We start from the raw sequence: 24,494 nt of genomic DNA, 5'->3' as shown, positions 1-24,494 counted from the left end.
TTAATTCCTTTTTTACTAATTCTCCTCCCTGCTCCAATTTAACTTTCACTTTCTTCTTGTGTTTTTGGTGATTCACATTGTTCATGCATATCGCCACCTAATGGGCAGAGAGAAGAATTTCTAGCAAAAATGGGCTTAAATATTGATCTGTTTCTCACCCACACCTATCATATCATTTCTGAAGTTGTGGATTAAACCACTGAAGTTGTATGTATTACTTTTATGCTGCTTTTATATGCTTTTTGGAGCATCAAAAATGTGGCACCCCTTCATTTACAGTGAATGGACCTACAGAGCAGAAATATTCTTCTAAAAATCTTAATTTGTGTTCTGAAGAAAGAAAGTCATAGACAGATGGCATAAGGGTGAGTAAATGATAAGAGAATTTTCATTTTTGTGTGAATTATTTTTTTAAGTAGCAAAAGCAATTTAAGACCACATTGTCCTCCTTTTGAGATACAATGTTCAACCATGATTTAGTTATTGTATCTTTTAAGCCCAGAAATAGTTGTATTCTCATTCTAATGTATGATGTACAATTTTCTGAAGTTTGTGACTGGTGAAATGTTCTGATGAAATATTGCTCTGCAAATGTTGATACTTTTGGTAAGTTGATATCTTTATAAAGGCTAATCATAATTATAAATTATTTTATCATCTGTACTTTCATGGTAATTTATTATACCAATTAATACACTCTCTACATCAGGGGTCAGTATTATTAAAAAAATTAACAATTTAAAAAACAATATTATTATTAAAAACTGTTTTATTCTATTACATTAATACTTTTAAAGCTACTCAAGTTATTCAGCCAAAAGTAGTGAGTGGTTTTCTCGTTTCCTTGTTAATGTTGTTTGATTAATAGCCTTTATATGACATATAGCCTACTAGACAGTGCTCAATTCGGTTACATGTACACTTCAAGTCCAACATTTTGATGCAAATATGCTTTTTGTCTCACTGTTTAAATTCACTTTAGACATAAACGACTGCTTTTACATTAAGCCCTCATCAAGACGGGCATTGGCGGATTAGCATTAGCGCTCAAACATTAGCCGCCTGTCAATCAAACAGTATGGAGCAACAGACGTCAGGAATCTTTTATATTTTATCTAGATCAACCAACCAGTGGTTCTCTTGCTATCGCGATTGATGTAATGAACACCCCTGTTCTAGATGTATAACATAGGCTACATATATAAAACTACTCAAAAGTTTGTTCGAGGACATCTCTCTTTTTTACGATAAACATCTAGATCATTTTATTGCACAGCCCTATTGATAACATTGCATTAATCTCTCACAGCAGCCCAATAATCTCAGTGATAGCTAATTAAATTTCAGGCTACATTATAGACACAATCTAGTAAGCAGAAATATGAAATTTACCTCGATATGTTTCTTCAAATTAGAGGCAAGTGAAACTCACATGACACGATCAAGCAATTGGCCTTTTTCACTGCGAAAAGCCCTTCCAGGTACGGCCGAGATGTTCAGCTGTAAACTGTGCTTGAGGCATCCATAACAGATGCCACCAAATCTGCATCTGCCGTTCAAGTTTTTTACGTGTGACTTGATTTGACGGGAGTCACAAGACTCTCCCAAGCCAAACATGTTGATAGATAAAAATAAAATAAGTACAGGGAAGTAGCGAAAACAGTACAGTTACAGCACTTAAAATATACTCAAGTAAAAGTATACCATTTTTAAACTACTTAAAGTAAAATTCTTGGGGAAAACTACTTAATTACAGTAACGTGATTATTTGTAAATCATTACTTTACACCCCTGTATATAATCTGCCTTTCTTTCCACAGATTCAATGATCACAGCTGCTATACAATATGCTGTCAATCCTTCTTTTCCTTTCTTTCCCTTACTCAGGTTTTTCCTAATGTGCTTCTGTTATCTCATTTCCATTTTTTTATGTTTCTCTAACAAAATTGTTGCACCAGAAGTGCTGCTTTTACATGAGAGTGAGGCACATAACAATTTAAAAGATTGTGTTCAAAGCGCAATCTCAGGCAGTGCAGTATAATAAATCTATTCAGATTAAAACTGCAGATTTAGGTGCCGTTAACACCAAATGTGTTCTTGCGCTAATTAAATCAGAATGCAGGTAGCACTCCTGTGCAAGACATCATGAACAAAAACAGACAAGACAATCAATGCACATCTTGATCCTTCCTCTGTGCATGAATCAATGGTTTACTTTCGAGTGTGATACTATGGTTCCTGTGCCAATACATACAGTATATGCTGTTCTGTGTGCCATTGAAACATCTGTGTAAAAAATGTATATATCGCACTTTGTGAATTTGAAACATAAACACTTTGTTAGGGGCCTCCTGAATTGAGCTGCAGGGGCATCCCGTAGCTCAGTAATCTCAGGCTGGAATTTCAGATGACCAGAGAACCAGGTGGAATACAAGTGGAAAGCTCAGATCATAAGTTGAGATAATGTTACAAGATGCACTACCCGCCTCGTGTTGTTTCCCTTTTTCGGCAGGTACTTCCACAGCCCCACTGACACTAAGGAGCTTCTCTACGACCCAGCATCCGTCATGAATGGAGAAACGCTGAAATTTTGCCAAAAAGAAGCCTGGTGCAAGATGTCCTTCTTTGTCCTCTCATTCTTCTACTATCTCTACTGGTGAGTCAATATCCAAACTTATTTAAACGCAACCAAACTTACGTGATTATAAATGGGATTCTGTGCAACTTTGAGTTTTTTTAAACTGATGTTTGGTCACTGATGTGCTACAGGTATGCTCATTTTGGTGTCCTTAGCAAATCCAAAATATAAAACTATAAAGCTTTTAAATAACAAATATGCCTAATGAGTATGTAATGAGTATGTAAGACGTTCTTTCTTCTGCTGAACACAAATTTATATTTTTAGAAGAATATCTCAGCTCTTTAGGTCAATACAATGCAAGTGAATGGTGGCCAGTAATCTGAAGGTCCAAATAGCATATAAAAGCACCATAAAAGTAATCCATAAGACTCCAGTGGTTAAATCAATATCTTCAAAGCAACATGGTAAGTGTAGGTGAGAAACAGATCAATATTTAAATCCTTTTTTACTATGAATATCCACATTCTCTTTCACATCTGAAAGTCACATTTGGCGTCTATTTAGTTTCACTTTCACATCTCCATAAATGATGAGAGAATTTACATTTTTGGGTGAACTATCCCTTTAACAAAAAAAAATTACTTAATTACTGTTATTCCAAATGACATTTTGAATGACTATAGACACTAAATCAGAAGTAAAACCTAGAAATATATATTATCAATAGAAAATACAAAACACATTCTTAAAGGTTTTTCATCTTCTTTTTATTATTATTATGCTTTTTATGTTTATTTTTGCAGACTTTCACTCTTTCTTTATTTTTTTTGTCACATTTGTCATTACAGCCAAATTTGCTATAGTATAAGTTGCCTAAAGCCTATAGCATAGCAGAGATGTACTTAAACAAACATTTGAACTGACAAGAACTCTGCATACTTGGATGGCGCCAGGAACATGCCTTTGGGTAGAATTCCTGTTTCTTATTTTAATCCACACTATATCAAGTCACATCAAATGTTAATACACACATATATGTACACATATTCTATAAAGGTTTTCCCTTCGAGCAAACAGCCCTTATGACCTTCTATCAGATCCAAGGCAATTGTTATGCATCAGCCACAAGATGGGTTATATGTATATTTTACATTATTTAACAATTTGCTTCTGAAATGGAATTGTAGGTGGAAGTCTTTAATAAAGCCGTTTTACCCCCTTTTTTCTCCAGCATCTATTGGAACTCACCCCCTCTTTAAGGAGTGATGGTAGTGAGTTGGTGTTTTTTTCTAAATGGTTATGCACCTTGTGAAACTGACCTTCCTGAACACCTGCCCTTCACCTGCCTCGTACTCACTTTGCACAAATGTTGTGCCATGCATTGTGAAAGATTCACAGCTCTTATTCCCATCACAGCACTCTGCAATGTCTTCTACCAATGGTCTCCTTTTGACCCCTAATATAATTGCTTGCTTCTATTGCTACCTTCTTAAAGGGGTTGTGAGTAATTTTAATGAAATGGGTCACGGACAATAGGTGCTTTTTCACCATTGGGCTTAACGGCTCTGAGCACGTTGAGTAACGGTTCCAGTATCATTTCCACTTGAGCAAGGTTCAGTATGGTATTACTACAAACCAAACATACTCAGGACAGAGAACCTTGCCGGTGGAACGCCTTTAGTAATGTGGCAACTCACAATTAGTCACTTGGCAGTTATTTTTATTCTAATCCTGATTTCGAAGCACCTAAAAAAAAAAAGAAAACAACCGTGGTAAGGAGCCTGATTCAGCACAGATCGGCAGGGTTCAGCAATGGTAACAGTATACCGTGGTGGAAAAAGCACCTAATGTCTCTATTGCCCAGAACTACTTCTCTAAAATTATAATTATTACTTTACTGATTAATTCAATGAATCAAGTTACTAATTACTTTACTTTTAAGTTACTTTCTATTAAATAATGTCTATTTTCTCCTTGTTCATTGTTACCCTTCATCTGTCACAGAAACACAAACAGACATACAACATATGAATTGAAAGTTTTATTGCATTACACATAAATACATTTTTTTTAATTGTTTTTAATATAATTGTTTATATTAATTTAATTGTTTATATTAATTTAAAATGTAATGAATTACACTCCATTTGTGCCTAAAAGTAATTAGATTACAGTAATTTATTTATTTGTAATCCAATTACACCCAACACTGCTATTACCTGACAGATATCACTAAACAGGGTGTCCTGAAAAATCACTCCTACAGTTGAAGTCAGAAGTTTACATACACTTAGGTTGAAGTTATTAAAAACAAATTTTAACCACTCTACAGATTTAATATAAGCAATCTATAGTTCCCTATCTGTCACTCATTCGACGGTGTGTTGATGAAGTGACACTAGGGGTCACTCTTGGGAGCCCGAGACACCTTCTAATCTTTGATAAAAGGCCAATGGGAATTGGTGAGTGGCTTGTTATCTCTCGCCTTCCGATAGCCACGATCGTTGTCTTTTGTGCCTGGGCACTGCCCACGTGGAGACATCGTTCGTGGATGTGTCATGTTCTCACTGCGAGAACATGACCATGGCAACATTGCGGTCGTGACTTGCTTTCATAGGAAAGCAAGCCACCCCAGCAGCTCCCCGCCTCGGTCCCTCTACCTACGGGTTTAAGGCCAGCGCGGCTAGCACTGGGGGTGATTTGGGGATCTCAATAGGATCACCTCCGCCAGGTTAATCCCCACAGACCTCCCATTCCCCAGCACGCTCATTTGCCCCAATCAGGCTTCCCGGATGAGTGTGCTGGCTCGTCTCTTGCTCCGGGCCCGCGAAGGTCTCGAGTGCAGCATCGGAGAGCAGCCTCGTCCAGTCGAACGCAAAAGCCTCTGCTGGGCTTCCCCCTTCGGTTGAGGTCCCCCAGTCACACGCTGACGTGGAAATGGTGGACGTTCTTTCCCGGGCAGCCGTGAGCGAGCGTCAGGCTAGTGTGGAACCCTCCGCAGTCCCCTGAACCCTCGTGGCTCAATGATTGGTTTCTGTGCCCGTAGCGCTGCTCACAGCCATGCCCCGCCCTAGTTCCTTTCTTCCTAAGTGCATGAGGAGCTGACAAGATCGTGGACAGCACTTTTTACTGCCCGGTCCCGATCTTTCGGCTCCCCCGCCCTCACTACCCAAAGCTCCTGTCTAGCGCCTGTAGGTTTACATTGTCCCTGGCGGCCAAAGCCCACCACACCCAGCACGTGCCGCATCCCGCAGGGCTACAAGCCCATTCTACCAGGAGTGTGGCGGCCTCCTGGGCCCTGACCAGTGGCGCCTCTCTAACAGGCATTTGCAGAGCAGCGGGCTGGGCAACACCTTTGTGAGGTTCTAAAATCTCCGGGTTGAGCAGGTTTCATCCTGTGTCTTAGCAGGAACAAACAAGTCTGGGAAAGTTGGCCGGGTGTATTGTTCGTGCATACAGCCTTTCACCTCCACTGAGCTGAAGACATGCACTGTTGACTCCCAGAAGTGTTCCCTGGATGACTTCCTCCTAGCCCTGTGGCAGACGAGTTACAAACTCAGTACACGTGCTAACTAAGCCCTGTACTGGGGTTGGTGCTCTGCATGTGCTGGTTCCCCGTAGGTAACACCATGTGACATATATATTCCACTAAATCGTTTCCCTGTTGGTAAACTACATCTTCCTCTGCCCCAGTCACTAGGTTTGTATAAACTCCTCCCCCGTTGGGTAGGACCTATGATGGGATTTCTCCACATGACTCAGTTCCGACGAAGGAGGAATTGAGTCATGAGGAATGAGAATTATGTGGATATATTGAAGCAACATCTCAAGACATCAGCCAGGAAGTTAAAGCTTGGTCGCAAATGGGTCTTTTAAATGGACAATGACCCCAAGCATACCTCCAAAGTTCTGGCAAAATGGTACTGGAGAGGCCATCACAAAGCCTTGACCTCAATCTGACAGAAAATGTGTGGGCAGAACCGAAAAAGCATGTGCGAGCAAGGAGGCCTACAAACTTGACTCAGTTACACCAGTTTTGTCTGGAGGAATGGGCCAAAATTTAAGCAACTTATTTTAAGAAGCTTGTGGGAATCCTCCCAAAATGTTTGACACAAGTTAAACAATTAAAGGCAATGCTACCAAATATTAACAAATTGTATGTACACATCTGACCCACTGGTAATGTGATGAAAGTAATACAATCTGAAATAAATAATTGTCTCTACTATTATTCTGACATTTCACATTCTTAAAATAAAGTAGTGATCCTAACTGACCTAATATAGGGAATGTTTTCTATGATTAAATTTCAGGAATTGTGAAAACTGAGTATAAATGTATTATGCTAAGGTATATGTAAACTTCTTCAACTGTATGTCTGTAACCCAAGGCTCTATAAACAGCTAAAACATTATGTGACCATGTTCATATTCTTTGTTTTGCCAATCAGGAGATTTTGAGGTGCTTTTTTATGTCAGTCATTGGGTGCTAACACAGGACAGCCCTTATATAAGAAGCAAAAACCTGAGAGGACGGTAGCTGATGTGGATCCTTCATGTTTATTATCATATTCAGCTTTGTAAGCAGCTGTCATTTGTTAGTTTGTCCAGCTAGAACATTGCATTTGACAATTTTGACAACACTTGGATGACTTGATGTTGCTCTCCTGGTCCATCTCTGATGGTCTCAATGGTACAACTGTAACTTTGTAGGGAGGGTTTTTAGAAAGGTGGCTAAGGGTGTGTTGTACCAACAAGGATTCATCTTAAATTTAGATAAAATCAAACTTAATCTGATAATTTTGCTTCTCCAAATTTTAAACCTTGTTTAAAAATAAACAGGGTTACATTTTAACCATCAATTTGATTCTCATTTAAATTTCACAGTAAATCTGAATTAACTTTAATCCTGTTGCTCAAATACTTTAAACTCTTATTTAAATCTCAGTTAGGTATTAACGTCTCGGTTACTGTCATAACCTCTGCTCCCTGATGGAGGGACTGAGAAGTTGTGTCGATGTAGTGACACTAGGGGTCACTCTTGAGAGCTGAGGAGTAATGTCCTGGCCATTTCAGTGGCTTAGTACATTGTTGTGGCAAGAGGGACACAAAGTCTCATTCACCTCCATCAGGAAATGGAGATTATGACAGTAACCAAGACGTTCCCCTTCTGTCACTCACTCGATGTTGTGTCGATGTAGTGACACTAGGGGTCCCTATCTAAAAACGCAACAACACTGAACGTGTTACATGGACTTCTGATGTAGGTGCAAGCAAGCTGCTGCGTGCAAAAATAGCAGGTGCATCAGACTGCATGTAACCTTCCCCATTGCCCCAAGAGATGTCATATAGTTCCCCACATCCATGAGGGAGGGAAGCAACGTAACAAGCCTGGAAGCAGGCCGCGCCAGCCACTGCCTTTTCTCTCTCTATGTTTTCTCTCCATAGAGTGTTAGATGCAGCTGGGGCCATCTAACGCTATAACATGCATCAGGGAAGGCATTCTTTCCCAATCCTATTCTTTCAGTGGGAAAAGACCTTGTGGAGACCACATCCTGCCCAGCTGGAAATATGCTAGCAAATATGTCACATGGGCTTATCAGCCACATATGGGAATGGTGTGGTGGTAGGTTCTACCTCGACAGGGAGGAGCTCTACAAACTCAGTGACCGGGGGGAGATATTGGAGTAATCAGAACCTGTGGAGCACCTGTTCCAGTACAGGCAAGTCGGTGCCTGAAGTAGGTCTGGCTGCGAACTTCCTCAGCTGATTTCTTCAGCTGGCCTAGGGAGGAAGGACACCCAGGGTCCATGACTTGGGGACTTAACCGGGGGAGTAGAGCGCACTTCTTCCCCTATGCGCAAGCAATAGACATGGCCAGCTGTACCGTATTACCAATTTCTACATGTTCGGACCTGTCAAAACATGGAACGAGACCAGCTCAACCCAGAGATTGTAAGACCTTGTGAAGGTATTGGGTGTTGCCCAGCCCGCCGCTCTGCAGATATCTGCTAGAGAGGTGCCATGGCCCACGAGGATGCCACACTCCTTGTAGAGTGTGCTTGAACACAGAAGAGGGCGGGCACGGCTTGGGTCTGGAAGGCCAACACAATGGCGTCCACGATCCCGTGGGCAAGCCTCTGTTGGAGACAGCGTTCCCTTTCTGCTGTCCAGACAAAGAGCTGCTCAGAGTGTCTAAAGCTGAGTGCAATCCAAGTAGGTGCACAATAGCATGCATCAGACACAGCAATGCTAAGGCTGGGTCTGCCTCCTCCCAGGGCAGCGCTTGCGGGTTCACTACCTGAACCATAAAAAGGAGTGTAGGAACCTTGGGTACGTAGCCCAGTCGGGATCTCAGGATGACGTGAGAGTCTGACAGAGAACACTTGCAGGTCCCCAACCCTCTCGATGGAAGTGAGCACAATCAGGAGGGCCATCTTCAAGGAGAGGGCCTTTAGTTCGGCTGATTCTAGCAGCTCAAATGGGGCTCCCTGAAGGCTCCACGAGGACAATGAAGAACCCATGAGGGGAACAGGCATGGCCTAGGAGGATTCAGCCTCTAAGGAACCTGATGATCAGGTTGTGCTTCTTAAATGACTTACCATCCACTGCATCGTGGTGAGCTGCTACGGCGGCTACATAGACCTTCAAGGTAGAGGGGGACAGCCGCCCTTAAAGCCTCTCCTGCAGGAAAGGGAGCACTGACCCGACTGCGCACCTCTGCGGGTCTTCAGATCGGGAAGAACACCAATTTGCGAATAAGTGCCACTTTGGGGCATAAAGCCTGGTAGAGGAAGCTCTGGCTTGATTGATCGTGTCTACAACTGCTTGGAGATAGACTGTTTAGATATTCTGCATGCTGTCCAAGGGCCATACATGGAGGTTCCAGATGTCTGGGCACAGATGCAAGAGGAGGTGTTGTCGCGAGGAGCATGAGATCCAAGAACCAAGTCCGAGAAGGCCAGTAGGGGATTCCTCATCCTCCCTGACCTTGCACAGGACTGGTGCAAGTAGGCTCATTGGGGGAAATGCATACTTGCGCAGCCCCTGGGGCCAGCTGAGAGCCAGCGCGTCTGTGCCGAGGGGGGCTTCCGTCAGAAAGTACCAGAGCGGGCAGTGGGTGAAATCTCGGGAGGCAAACAGATCTACCTGTGCTCTGCCGAACTGAGCCCAAATCAGCTGGACCACCTGAGGGTGGAGTCTCCACTCTCTGCTGAGCGCTACCTGTCATGACAGCACGTCCACTGTGGTGTTTAGGTTGCCTGGGATATGAATGGCATGCAGTGACCTCAGCCACTGCTGACTCCAAAAGAGGAGATGGCTGGCGAGTTGTGACTTGCGACGAGTGCGAACGCTGCCCTGGCAATTTATATATGCTACTGTTGTCTGAGCAAATCAACACGTGCTTGCCACGGATCAATGGACGAAATCTGCTCAGGGCAAGAAATACACCCAGCAACTCTAGGCAGTTGATGTGCAAATCCAGCCGGGGCCCCATCCAGGAGCCAACAGCTGTGTGCCCATTGCACACGGCACCCCAGCCCAACTGGGAGGCGTCCATAGTAACTACGATGCATCTGAACACCTGCTGTAGGGGGACTCCTGCCTGTAGAAAACAGAGGTCTGTCCAAGGGCTGAATAAGTGACAGCAGGAAGGGGTGAGGGTCCAACGGTATGTGCCGTGGCACCACACCCATCTCGGGACTCGAGTCTGAAGCCAGTGCTGAAGCTGTCTCATATGCAGAGTGGTGGTGGCGTAATGGGCTAAAGCACATAACTGGTAATCAGAAGGTCACTGGTTCGATCTCCACAGCCACCACCATTTTTTCCTTGAGCAAGGCACTTAACTTCAGGTTAATAAGTGCACTGTAAGTCGCTTTGGATAAAAGCGTCTGCCAAAATTTTTTTAAAATGTATCCACCCTTATGCAGTCTCAAACATGTGTCTTCTCTCATGATTGTGTAAATGTAAATATGCATCAACCCGAGCGGCGCGACCATCGCTGAGGATGCTATATGCCCCAAGAGCCTGTTTTCAATGGAACCGCTGTGCCCAGACTGAATGAACTCAGGCAGTTCAGCAACGACTTGTTCACTTGTGAGGCGCGCTGTCATTGAGACTGAGTCTAACTCCATGCTGAGAAAAGAGATGCTCTGAACCGGGGAGTCCTTGCCCTTTCCGCATTAATTGGGGCCGGACTGCAAGTGCCCGGTGTCTGATCGCTGAAAGAACAGCGGTTGTGGGCACCGGCTAATTGACTCAGGGAGTGAGGAAACTGCTCTTTTTTGACAATGTGGGTACCGCAGCCAGTTGGGGGTGTGGCAAACAAAGAAAAGGAACAAAATATTCTACACCCGGCCCTCCCTGGAGGATGGAGTGGTCTGGACACCAACTCCGTGGCAGATGTCTCTCTCCCTGGGGTGCCCGTCTCAGGAGCACTTGGGAGCCTCCCGGGTCCAGGAGGAGGTCCGTGAGATGGGTGGCGTCCGCCTCCTGCGGGGAGCTCTATGCTGGGGCTTAGAGCTGGGCCCGGGCTGGGGCAGAGTTGCCTGGGGTTTCACAGCAGCAGGCAGATGCCCTCGGCGAGCAGACGGGGTGTGGGATCTTGAGCCGTGGTGTGGCAAGATATGCTGGATAGCCTCCATCTGCTTCTTCACCACCGAGAACAGCTGGGCAAAGTCATCTACGGTGTCACCGAATAGGCCGATCTGGAAGATGGGAGAAAGCGAGCCCGTATCTCGACCAGATTAAGCCACAGATGACGTTCCTGGCCTGGTGGACTTGCATGAGGGCCATGGCATGCAGGACGGAGGCGGCCAGTCCAGCGGCGCTGTAGGCCTTGGTCGCCAGAGACGACGTGAACCTACAGGCCTTGAAGGGAGTGATGGTTGATCCCGCCAGGTGGGGGGTTTTGCGGGCATAGGTGCACAGCAACAGCCTTATCCACCTGAGGGAGTTTCGTGTACCCGTGGACCGCCCCGACGTCAAGGGTAGTGAGAGTGGACGAGTGAGGAAGTCGGTTTCGGGCAGTAAAAGGTGCCCTCCACGTCTTTGTCAGCTCATCGTACACCTCCGGGAAGAAAGGAACTGGGTGGGGTCATGGCTGTGAGCGGCACCCCGTGACCAGGAATCAATAGTCTAGCCGTGAGTGCTGAGGGGAGGACGGGGGGGTCCAGTCCAGCCCAACACTTGCGGCGGCCCGGGCAAGCATAGCGGACAGCTCAGAATGGGTGGGCAGACAAGCATGCTGGGGAACGGGTGGTCCGTGGGGATTTGCCCTGCGAAACCGCGCCCGTTGAACTCCCGAAATCGCCTCCAGCCCCAGCCGTGGGTAGAGGGACCAAGGCGGGGAGCCACTGGGGTGGCTTGCTTTCTTAAGAAGGAAAGCCGTGACCGCAATGTTGCCATGGTCATGTTCTCACAATGACAACATGAACCATCCACAAAAGATGCCTCTGTGTGTTCTCTGCCCAGACACGTGAGGTAGTGCCCATGGCCTTCTGAAGCGGAGAGGTAATGACCACATCCAGGAATAACACAAGGACAAAGGGCATCTTGAAAAAAATGCATCTTAAAAAAGATGCGTCTTGAAAAAGATGCGTCTTAAAAGATGCGTCTTAAAAAGATGCGTCTTGAAAAAGATGTGTCTTAAAAAAGATGCGTCTTGAAAAAGTCGCTCATCGTCCAAGTGATGCTCTTTTAGAGAAATATACTCTTTTAGAGAAATATATATCTTTTAGGTGGCTGTCGAACTGCCCAGGGGCATTGTCTGCACTGGGGTGCAGAGAAGAGAAAAGACGCTGATTTGCGCCATTTCTCCAACAGCATACACTCTTCTAGAGGTGAGTGAAACAGCAGTGGATTAATTAAGCTTGCTGAAAAACAATGGCTGGACTCCGAAGAAAAAATCTGTCTAAACAGACGCACGCCTCCATCCTTTTATACCCGTATGTCCGGGGGAGGGGCATGTAAATTCTGTTCGCCAATACTCATTGGCCTTTTCTCAAAGTTAGAGGTAACCAAGGCTCTCAAGAGAGACCCCTAGCATCAACTACATCAACACAATGTCGAGTGAGTGACAGAAGGGGAATTTTTAACTTGCAGCTGAGGTTGTTTAAATAAAAAAACGTACTGAAATATTATGGTCCGACATGTTGGGCCATTTGCCGCAATATGTGCTTTCAAATTCGGTGTGCAAGTGCGGCGGCTAGTCTCAATTACCTGCTTCCCCATCCTTTACATGCTGAGACACGGCGTTACATGAGAGATGGGTTTCTCGAGGAGAAGTAGAAAAGTAGAGCATAATTTTGGCATTTAACGAGAGTGGTTACAAGTGACAGGTGATTGTTATTGCTCCCCTCCTCCCTTATATGAGTTTCAGCTGGCCGCATGGGCTGTTAAATTCTGGCCACAATAGTGGCGCTGATGAGGGGAGGCGGTCAATCAAAGACACATGTGGTCCTTTTTTAATAAATTATGATGCCATATTTTAAAGCTTGTGACATCGTACACGCTGCTGTGACATTTCTTTTTAACCTCCTTGATCGGCCTTGCGTACAACGATCTACAGCTAAGGTCAGAATTCATCTTGGTGGACAAAATGAATCGCAGGTGACTGTTTTAATGACAGGGATAAAGGTTCATCTCTGATTTGTCAAACCCTATTTAAAATTAAAATTAAATTTAGATCAATAAACCCATGGATTAGCTCTAAACTCTGCTTAATTTAATCCTTATTGGTGCAACCCACCCTAAGTCTGGCAGAATTTCCTGAACAGCTAAAGTAGTTTACAGCACCTTCAGCATTTAGTCTGTATGGTGACTTAAAAGCAGCTAAATTATTATTTTTTTTAGATGGACTGACCCTATCTGATATGATAAACAATGTCTATCTGACTGCCCCTGCACAGTTTATAATTTACAATTATAGTTTACAATTACTAATCCAATATCAGCACACCAGGCTATACCCATCAAATTACAATAATAGCTTTGCCATTCCCTCTTTTCTAAACACCATTCAAACATGACTCAAAAAATGAGCATGTCACTTTGATAGAAGTGAAACAAAGAAATTTGGGTAAATATCGCGCTAGTTCTTCTAGTAGGCCTGCAGCTCGCCTGGGGCTAGAACCATCAGGGACATATCTATAATCATAGCTCAGATACATTTTTCAATGATCGTCCTCTTTCAACACTTTCCAAAATACAGATAAGCCCAAGACCTTAATAACACAGCACAATCCATAGCAATTCTCCATTTAAAGCAATTCTCCATTTAAAACATGTCTAGTTCGAGACCAGCCTTGAGCTGTGTACACTAACACTAATCATAGCACTCAACATCCAAAAAACATCTGTGACTTCATCTAAATTATTCCTTACAGGGTTAAATGTTCATGCTTTGTATGCAGAACTGATGCACTGAAATAAATTCAAACAGCATAAATAGATCTACTTTTCAGAGATGGCATTTTGCGTCAAAAGAGTATAGATATAAAAGGATCCACACTGCTACTTTTCTCACCCCCACATGCTCAAGATCTAAGACAGAGTGAGCAAAGAACTGCTTATGCAGTTTTTTATCAGGGCAACCCCTTATTATGTATTAATGCCTTTGGACATCGTTCTGGCATGACATCAATGGCCCCCTAGTGTGAAGTCAGCACAGAAATTCAGCATACATCGGCAACATATGGCGTTGCATTCTAAATAAATACCGTCCATATCATACAAGACCTGCCCGGAGAGATTCTCAAGCTGGTGATATAGCTGTCATTTTCCATTGTGTCAGCAGCTTTGAAGCCTGTTTTGACTATATTTCCACCAGCTTGGGAAGAATGCGGCAGATTCAGCTGGATAATTTGGTGACAAAATGGTCTTTGTGTTTGTTGTTAGCTCAGAAAAAATGAACTAATTAAGCTATTGCCTGACAGAATGACTGAACCTGTGTGCATGAGCTCACTCAAAGAAAAGTAATGTGCATAATCTAAGAAGTCCCCATTTCAGTGCAGCTTGCCAAATGGATTGAATGGGAGGTATGTTTGGAATGCAGTTAATTAGTTTAGTATATTAAAGAAATGTTCCAGGTTCATTACAAGTTAAGCTCAATCAAATGCATTTTTGGAAAAATGTTGATTGCCAAAAAAAGAAATTTCAACTCGTAAAAAAAAAAAAAAAAAAGCAGAAATCGAGGTTACAGTGTATGGGGCAAATATTTGATGGTTTTCACCTCCTGAGATCTGAGCATGACTGTTGTTTGCATTTTTCATTTCCCTTTTTGATATGTAACTAGTTGCACCTAATAAAAAAAATTAATCTAGAGAAAATTATCTTCCAAAAAATTTATGGCAGCATATGTATGAAATTTTTATTAATATCAAACTATAGAAAGTCAAATTGTTTATTATGTTTCCAGGAGTGTTGGTTATTTGTGTTTTTAAGACGTTACAGACATTACATCACAAATTAGTTCAATTAATTCTGATTCAAAGTAATGGCCAACATCATCCAGTCACAGTCAACCATGTTAAAAGAAATGATAAATTCTGAATCTATATACTGATGTAGTGGTTTCTACTCAATTCACAGATGATGTAGTGATTTATTTATCACTTGTCACTTAAGGTGTGGTTATCAGTGAATCAGATGACCCTTCTTCCTTTTTGATAGAGTGCACCAGTTAAGAACATCTTCTTAACTCTTCTATCTTAACAATTTAAGAACACTCCCAAAAGAGCTGTTTGATCATTTAGAATTAAAAGAGACCTATTATGCCCCTTTTTACAAGATGTAATATAAGACTTAGGTGTCCCCGGAATGTGTTTGTGAAGTTTCAGCTCAAAATACCCCACAGATCATATATTATACCATGATGTAAATGTCTCTTTTTGGGTGGAATCAAAATCACGCGGTTTTCGTGTGTGTCTCTTTAAATGCAAATGAGCTGCTGCTGCCCACCCCCTTTCAGGAAGAGGGCTGTGTCTTTACAGTTCATGAACAGCGTCAAAAAACAAATAACAACAAAAAAAATACAATTAAAAAAGTCTGCTCTGCCTCACATTACTTCAGGCGGATTTTTCACAAGTGACAAAAAAAAGTTCTTGATATTTAGTTAAAAATTTACATAGTATTTCTAGTTAATGTTTATTTAGCAAGTTTCACAGAAAATAGCATACTACAGCAACAACAAATCAGAACCAATATGACTGACAGCATGAATATCGGAGTTCAACCATATATGTATGAACCAGATTTGGACACTGATGAAGGAGAGACTCTGGCAGAAGTCACAACTGTGAGAATGAACCAGGACGTTTCTGAATGGTTAATTGACACTACACTGCTGTGGTGGTGGTACAGATATGTTGTGCAGATGTGCTGGCCTTTGCAAGTAAACATTCCACTTTTAGTACAACTTTTATATTCACAGAAAACGTACAAAGTTTTCAAAAAGAAAATCACCTTACTGTATTGTGCATTATAAAGGTGCGGTTATGAATTATACTGAAAGTAAGCTAAAAATAACGACATAGCTCTGGTCTCCGTGAATACAATCAGAGACAATGGTAACTTAACTGCATAAGCCGTGGAATCGGCTAACAAGCGCATTCGGAAAGGCAAATCGGAATCACAAAATATAAAGTGTGATACATCTTCAGGATATAAAGCTGGAACACGAACAGTTGGTACCGATCCATGCTTGAATCATATTTTTGGAAAATACTGCTTGATATTGAAACTCATTCACGAAGCAGTCTGGTGTAAAATGATTGGCACAAAAATACACACATTTTTGTATGTTTTGGGGCACATTTCTTTCGAAAACAAAACTTGTCCAGTGGCTCTGATGCCGGTAGTACATGAAGACTCATATGTTCACATTTACAGCCAACATCAGAACACTTATGATGCTTACAAAGCTAAGACATTATTCTTCTCACTTTATCTGCTCCATTGTGGACAAAAATGGCGGACCGTGTGTAGATCACTCAGGGGAGGATCTATTATAATAGGGTGGAGTCCGTCACCAGTCGTGGGTGAGGCCTGCTCTAACATGATGTCACTTTAGAGCAGAAACGAAAACCATTCATTTTGACACTGTTTTTGATTAATAGAAATATAAGAAAGAAGAGTGGGTGGACTTTTAACATTGTAGGGTGGTTGTGTACACACACTGCCGACTCACATTTATGTACAAACACCATGTAAAAGTGAATTTTGTTTTCTTTAATGTAAACTAGAGGGAGTTGGTCAGCTGATTTATCTGAAGGATTTGTGAGAGTCTGGACAACTAGCAGAGTCTTTGATCATCAACACAATGAAGACACAGTTGTAATAAAATTAAGGAAATGTATTAACAATGGATATGAAAGAGTAAATACCACAATGATTAATAATGCTAATAATGCAATGCTAATGTGTAATAAACTAATAACCAATAGGAAAGTACTGAATTATACAATAAATCAAATAAATGATTTGAACACAGAGAATGGATAAATGCAATGCTGTTGAACTGAATGTAGCAATGGGAGAGAAATGTATGGGAATGCTTATGGGAAACCGCCTAATGGTGTGGCAAAATGGAGATAAATAATGCTTATTTATCTGTTATCTAAGCAAGTTAGAAAAACATATGCTACAGGTATAAACTGATGCCAAGGTCTCTAGAAAGAGGTTTGGTAAGTTTATATTTACGTTCCACATAGTCGAGTGATCAGTACCGCAGTAGAGAGGTCTTACACTGGCGATGCGGGTAGCGTGCGGTGGGAAAGGCGCAGAGTTGTGATCCAGTAGTCATTGCCACGCTGAGCTGGAGGATGCTGAACTTTGGTTGTGCCAAGAGTGTCCTTAAAGAGTGGAATGGACAGCTGGGTCATTTGAATCCTCACAGGGTCTTTTGCAGGCTGGCTGCATCACTGAGGAGCCGTGTGGGACAGGCAATGTCTGCCGATACAGAGGTCCTTTGTGGATTGGGCTGTGCTGCTGGAGGGTCTGTAAGGGTCAGATAAGGCCCCTCAATGCTGGGCCCTTTTTCAGCTAGAGTGCAGCAATATAGCAATACAGCAATATAAAAGGTTTTGCTCGCAAAGGCTTAACCTCAACTATCTTTCCTCATAAGGTCAGAAACTCAGGATGTGGTGTGTCTGCTAATGTCTCCTTCCCCGTCGAGTTGGAAACGCAGGACAAGGGTGTGTATACCCAGGGGACATATTTATCCCTTTCTGATGAAGAGTTCTTTGAAATCTGGCGCCTTTCCGATCCTGGAGTGTGATTGGCCACTGGTGTCTGAAGTAGCCACAGTGTTGCCCACCCTAGTGTGGAACTCATTTGTATAGCATAAAGTACAGTGTTAAAACACAGTGTGTTTAACGTTTTACCCATGCATTATTTCTTTACCAAACCTCTTTCAAATGATTAAAGGCATCGTATGGAACAGATAGAGAGACCTAACACGATAAGAAACGGTTAAGTCATCGTCCATGCCTTGTTTACTTGTTAATAGGTCTGTCCTGTGAACTGTTGTGTTAACAGCCAATAACCATTAACATAAACTGTGTTTTGCATGAAGATGAAGTGGATGTATTGCAGTTTATATTAATTTAAGGCCTCCAAACCTAGTTATGAATTTATCTCTGTGGCCCTCCACTGCTGCTGCATCCGGGAGGTCCTTAAGGAATTTATGCAGTTCTTGCCTAAACCTTAGGAATGAGTATGGTGGGTGCAGAAGGTCCCCCTATCTGCCCTGTAAAATGTGTCTGGTAGGTGTCTTAGAATCGTATCTGATGTTGGTGAACATTTGTTTATGTTCATTCACCAAGGATCCAATCACAGTGAGGTACATCTTCTTCCACACCAGCAGTTAGAGAGAGGCCTTGCAATAAACTGGTCCCTGGAATTCCATCTTAACTGATGTTCACCACACCTGTCTCTAATTTCAGTGAGCACGGGGAGAGCGGCATAAAAGCCTCCATCAAGAGAGGAAAAGAGTCAGACACAAAGTGTTCCTTGTGTGTTTAAAGTGATTTCATGTATAGAGAGGGTGCTACATCCGAACAAGCTATATTATTGTACAAGTACTCAAAGTGTGTAAATTAAAAGCCTTACCGGAGAATTGGTAAAAGTCTGTCGTCCTTCCTGTAAAGTGTTACACTGGTGCCGAAACCCGGGAAAAAGTTGAAATCACTTTAAATACACAAGGAACACAGTAGGCGTCTTTGTGTCTGACTCTTTTCCTCTCTTGATGGAGGCCCTCTGGCTGGCTTTTATGCCGCTCTCCCCGTGCTCACTGAAATTAGAGACAGGTGTTAGACATAATTTAGCTCAGGTGTAAGCGCCCTTACCGCTTTTCTCTCCCGGACGGGCGCTTGACCACGCCCCCGCTGCCACACTTATATATTGCTTCTCAAGTAAATGTATCTTGTTTTAAGGATTTTTAGACATTTTTAAATGGAAAACAAGACAAAAACACTTGATAATAATAGGATTCTTTTGCAGTGAATTTCTTTACTGAATTAAACTTGTAAAAATAATTTTTCCCCCTTTAATTCAGTGAATGTCATTTAGAGGTGTTTTTAAAAGATATTTTTTTCTTCTTTATTGTTAGTAAGCACGTTTAATACAACCTTTTATGTCGGGACACAAGCAGAATAATCGGTTAAGTGCAAATGATTAATTGATGCAATAATCGCTGAATAGTCGAATAATCGTTCTATTAATTGTTAGATTAGCCCTATACGCATGTGAACATGGGGTCTCATTAGGTTAAAGACAAAATAGCTTATAATTTTATAAAAGTAGTTCTGTTAAAGTGTGTATTATTTGAACTGCAATGTGGTTTAAATCTTCGTTTTATTGTTACGTCATCATTGCAAAAAGGTTAGTAAGCATTTTTATTATGCTAAAATCATGTTAACACACATATCGTTTAAGAATTGTGGCTATACTTTTGAAATAGTGAGTATTTAACATTTACGGATTGGCCCCATTCACTTAAAAGTGCTTCACTGTAACCCAGATTTTTGCTTTTTTTATCAAAAAGAAAGGACAAGTCGAAATTAATTTGTGTGATAATCACTATTATGCCACAAATGCTGTTGACTGAGCTTAACTTATATTGAACCTGGGATATTCCTGGAAGCAGAGTACAATATATGGACAAAGATAGCTTTGGAGAAAGTGCAAATGTACATTGGGCAGTATATGATCAATCAGTGCAAGGGTGGTGTGACCTACTCTAGTGGGTAGAAGTCAGGGTGCAATCTAAAGGTTGTAGGTTTGAACTTCATGAGTTGCGATCCATTAACTCCATTATGTCATTGAGTAAGCCATATAACCCCAGGTTATGATCTTTTGTCTTGGGATTGTAAGACACCCAGGCAACACCCTAGAAATGGCCTGGCAACTACCCAACACTAATGCATAGCAATGTGCTAAAAAACACTTAGAACACGCTAGCATGGTGGTGGTCGCTTTTGCACAACAAACACTGCTTTAATTTTCCTCAGAAACTGTAAAAATATATTTTGTTTATAATGTTTTTCTGTTTCATTTGATTCACATTTTTGCATTAATTATTTACAAATATTTTTCAACTGAAGTCTTCGAGATTAAAAATAAATTCTGAAGATTGTTCAATTGATTTGATTAATTAAGCATCGCCTGTTGAAAGCGTGAGTGCATGTTTAAAGCAACAACATTTTTCCTTCTGATGTTTATTTCATGGGCATTTTAAATAGCTCTTTTACCACCTTCAAATAAACAGACAAAAATAACTTTGAATATGGCCCCACTCCCAATATCTTGTGTAAGTTGTTAGTGACTGCTGTTATGCAATATCAATCATTCAAGTTTGCAATAGTTGAAGCAGACCTGCTGAAAAAACATCAACTTAAACAAAAAACTTAAAATAAAATAAAGCTTATTAAAGCTGGTTTAGCTAGTCTCTTAGCCTGCGTTTAGCTGGTTTTAAGCCCGACCAGGTAAAAACTTCTCTAAAACCATCAAACCAAACAAGCTTGGTGGCCATATAAGACAAGCAAACCATTTTAGGCTGGTTTAAGCTGCTTTTTTCATCGGGAAGTTTTGAAGGAAGGACTTTTCTCTCAGTTTTAACTCCTTTTTGTATAATATTACATTTTATTTGCACACAATGTCAGTGATGCTTATTTGTCTTGTCTTCCAGTATGATCTACTCCTTGGTGACCTCTTAATGGAGTTGTCAATCTCGAAGAAGTCCTCTGATAATAAGACACTTTTTTCAGCTGAACTAAGTTCGGATGTAACAAGAGCAACAGTCCAATTTATATTTGTCACCTGGAGAAACTCTGCAGTGTCTGGACTGAACAGACTTGACCCTAACTTCCTAGAATACAAGAAGAACCATGTGTTGTTTACAGTTCTGACTCAATGCCCTAGATGTCTCACAGACCAGTGTGGCACGGTTTTCACAAGCTCACAGTAACGTTTGCACAGATTGTCTCAGGCATAGCACAACATGTCCTTTACCACTTTGAGGCACAAAACCTGCCAAACTTTACTATCACTAAATGTAGCTTAAAATGTATGTTGGGTTAAAAAAAGAAAGTAAATGATGACTAACTTGAAAAGCGAATGTTGTATTTTTACTAGGTTTGATTACATGTGTGAAAAGCTTTGGTGAAATATATTTTGTGTATTTGTGCACTCCTAACATACATATTTTTAATATGAAGTATGTATCTGTTGCATTACTTGTGTACATATAGTAATTTGTGTAATGCTCCTATGTGTTGGTGTCACTTAGTTGAGATGTTTTTGGACTTTATATTGACAAAAACTGATATTGAGGCTTTATTAAACAAAAAAGCCACTTTTACAGAATTTTGCACAAAAGTTGTTTTGAGTTTGCACAATAGATACAGTTATTGGTTGTGGTGAAACAAAAATCATATTTATATACACAGTAGTGGAGATCAGATTTGGTTGGCACAAAGTTCATTTTTGGTAATTATTTTCACTAAAGTGTAACATCTAAATGTTCACTTTCATGACCTACAGTGATTGATTCTGTCAGGGCATCTGAATTTTAAAATCTGTTATTGTGAAGACTACTTTTCATTTTATCTATGTCAAAACAAATATTTAACTCTTCTGCTAAACATTTAAAATTAAAAATACCAAGAAAGATGTTTTAAATATATTAATTTGATTTGGGTATCAGCTATATTTTAATATCAAATTTGTCAGCCTGGGATAAGCTATGCTAGCTTGCTAACATCTTTTATCAAAAGAGTGTGAGTGGGGTTGGTTGGCACATTGGTTTTTGGGTGGGTTATCACACTGGGTATAAAAAAAATAATAATAATAATTCATAACCTTCATATGCACTATTTACTAACTTAATACCTCTAAATAAACCCATGCATAAAATAAAATAAAATAAAATGAAGTATAATAATAATAATAATAATAATACTTATGATACAATCAGTTATTTTTGTTTATGTGAATATAAACAAGTTTATTTAAGTAAAGATTTATATATTTATACAAGTTTATATCAGTAAAAAAAAAAAAAAATCATATTAATTCCAAACTGTAAATCTGTATATTCTAATCATAATCATATTAATAATGTCATATCAATTACATAATCATTACTCATTTTAATGATAGAAGACAAACATGTGTTGTTCTGTTGTCCTGGTTTAAAATGAACTGTTGTTTGTTTGTGTGTTGCTTCTCTCCTAAAACTATAGTGTTTTAATACTGTGCCAACCAACCTCACATACAGTAACTGTACAACATAACTTTTTTACCTAAGAACTTAATCTTTCATTTGCACCTAGTTAGGGTATCTTAATGTTTGGTCCACAGAGATATTCAACAAAGTATGAAAAGTGTGCCAACCAATTCTGGTCTCCCCTCCGTGGTTTCCAATATATATATATATATTTGGAAGATATTTAGCCCACAGCCCTTGATCAACAAATTTCAGTTTCTCATTTTGTATGATTGTTATTATGTTATGGTCAGCAATACTGAAAGAAAAATACTCATAGACTGAATTGCTTTTTTGTTATTCTTTCTTTCTGTCTTTTACTTTGTTTATTGCATTTTTTTAAAAGCTTCCAACACATTGTAATTAAGAATTCACCAGAATCAGAGTGACCACATGATGCATATACAAGCATTAACCCCACAAGACACCTATGTCATGCTTCTGTTGAGCACTGTTTATAATGGAGTATGTACAACATCAGTAGACATATAACATCATGTTCAATGCCGGCATAGGGGATAATAAAAGCAGTCCTCAGCAGAATTGTTCTCTGCCGCTGTCATGTAGCCTGCTGTCTTGTGTATGCCTTATGTAGTTTCACACATGATGACCAAACATTTTATATCCTTATTGTGTACATGTTCACTCATCCAAATATCAGTCAAGAAATTTGTATATTAAATAAAACAATTACTATTTTAAAAAAAACGTTTTAGGTGTTTTCTTATGCATTCCTTTAAGGTGATGTAATTTTGTCTATGTTTTTACACTGACAGTTGGTCAAAAGTTTTGCTGCTCGAAATTGAAATCACTACAGGCACATGTGAGCTCCAGTTTTGAAATGTCCACAGAGGGGTGCCAAAAATGTGTTTTAAGTAGAGCTGTCAAAGTTGTTAATGCATGTGATTAGTTTTAAAAAGTTTAACGTGTTAATGTTTCTTAATCGCAATTATCAAATTTTCTGTTAATAAAGCATAAACCCTTGTGGGACAACCTTCATTTGTGGGGGCAGGGCAGAACCTTTGTTATGTATCTGCCTGGAGTCATTACACTTGCACACCATACCTGTCCACATTTGGGTAACAAAATCCGGGAGACCTTTGAGCTGGGGGGGTATTGTGCTAGATAGCAGAGGCAGGCTAAATACATACACGTTGTGCCACTGTGATCTAATGTCCTGAGTAATGTCATTTTTCCCACCGTGTCCGATATTAAAATCAGTGCGACACACTTTGAAAAAGGCGTGGCCTTTGTGGATATTTCTTCGAGATATGAAATTAAATTCTTCCGTCCAGCTGCTGTTATAGTTACATGTATATTTAGTTTTTTTCGCCATAGCACTACCTAAGTCTTCTCATCCCATCTACCAGTGATGCTTGATTCAAATTCCCGTGTTTACTACCTGCGCAGATATCAACAGCACAACTGGGTTGTAGGTTGCCAGGTTGAGGTCACAATTGTGTTGAAATTTGTATGATGTGTCACTTGTGGGGGACATCTTAATGCTCTTTGTTGTACAAAACATGCCCAGATGGGACTTCAAGTACTTTGCAGCCTCTGTAATACACAGTTATTACCACAGAAGCATGTGAAATCTTAACAATCAGAAATGCAGAAGTAGATGTTTTTGCAAGCACTTTTAATGTGGAGTTCAAAGCGCCGCTTGATGCTGATGTTGATGCCCTGATGCCCATGAATACGGCTTCACGATTATTGTAGCAAAGCGGATAGCCACAGTGGATGAGAGTTTAAGAGAGTTAATGCACATTGCAATGAATACTCAACCTATGGTTGCATAGTTCCTTTTAGTGCATTATATGAGTTCATGATCCATGAGTGGTTATTTCACTCAATTACCCACAAAGTAGTTCTCACATCTCCTGATTTGAATCCTCACCCTTGAGTGACTCACTCAAAATATCATCCTCGTACTGATGCTGTCACATGTCTCCTATTTAGGGAGTTTTGGCTCACTCTTGTAAGTCGGCTATTAGATGTGTTTTCTGGCACCAAGCCCAGTGTGGCAGTGACTGGCTGACAGATCGGTGACAGGCTGTTCTCTTGCTCCACCTGCTATCCATCCAAATCACTGCCACATGCTCAGTAATTACAGTTTGTAAAGGATGCAGGCTCCATTTGCCAGTGATCC

General features: G+C 40.9%; 1 protein-coding gene across 1 annotated transcript in view; it reads left to right on the top strand.

The window, feature by feature from the left end:
• LOC127621675 (protein cornichon homolog 3-like) overlaps window positions 1–21,347 on the top strand; it is a 72,929-nt gene extending 51,582 nt beyond the window's left edge. Inside the window, exons 5-7 of the mRNA XM_052095386.1 lie at window positions 2,513–2,656; window positions 3,813–3,852; window positions 20,768–21,347. Of these exons, the coding sequence (XP_051951346.1) occupies window positions 2,513–2,656; window positions 3,813–3,840 (172 nt within the window). The 3' untranslated portion in view covers window positions 3,841–3,852; window positions 20,768–21,347. The remainder of the gene's footprint in view (window positions 1–2,512; window positions 2,657–3,812; window positions 3,853–20,767) is intronic.
• Window positions 21,348–24,494: the final 3,147 nt, after the last annotated feature.

Source organism: Xyrauchen texanus, chromosome 28, assembly GCF_025860055.1.
Source record: "Xyrauchen texanus isolate HMW12.3.18 chromosome 28, RBS_HiC_50CHRs, whole genome shotgun sequence".
NCBI classification, from domain to species: domain Eukaryota; kingdom Metazoa; phylum Chordata; class Actinopteri; order Cypriniformes; family Catostomidae; genus Xyrauchen; species Xyrauchen texanus.
Note: the sequence above shows the minus strand (reverse complement) of the source record. Positions and strands in the feature narration are given on the sequence as shown.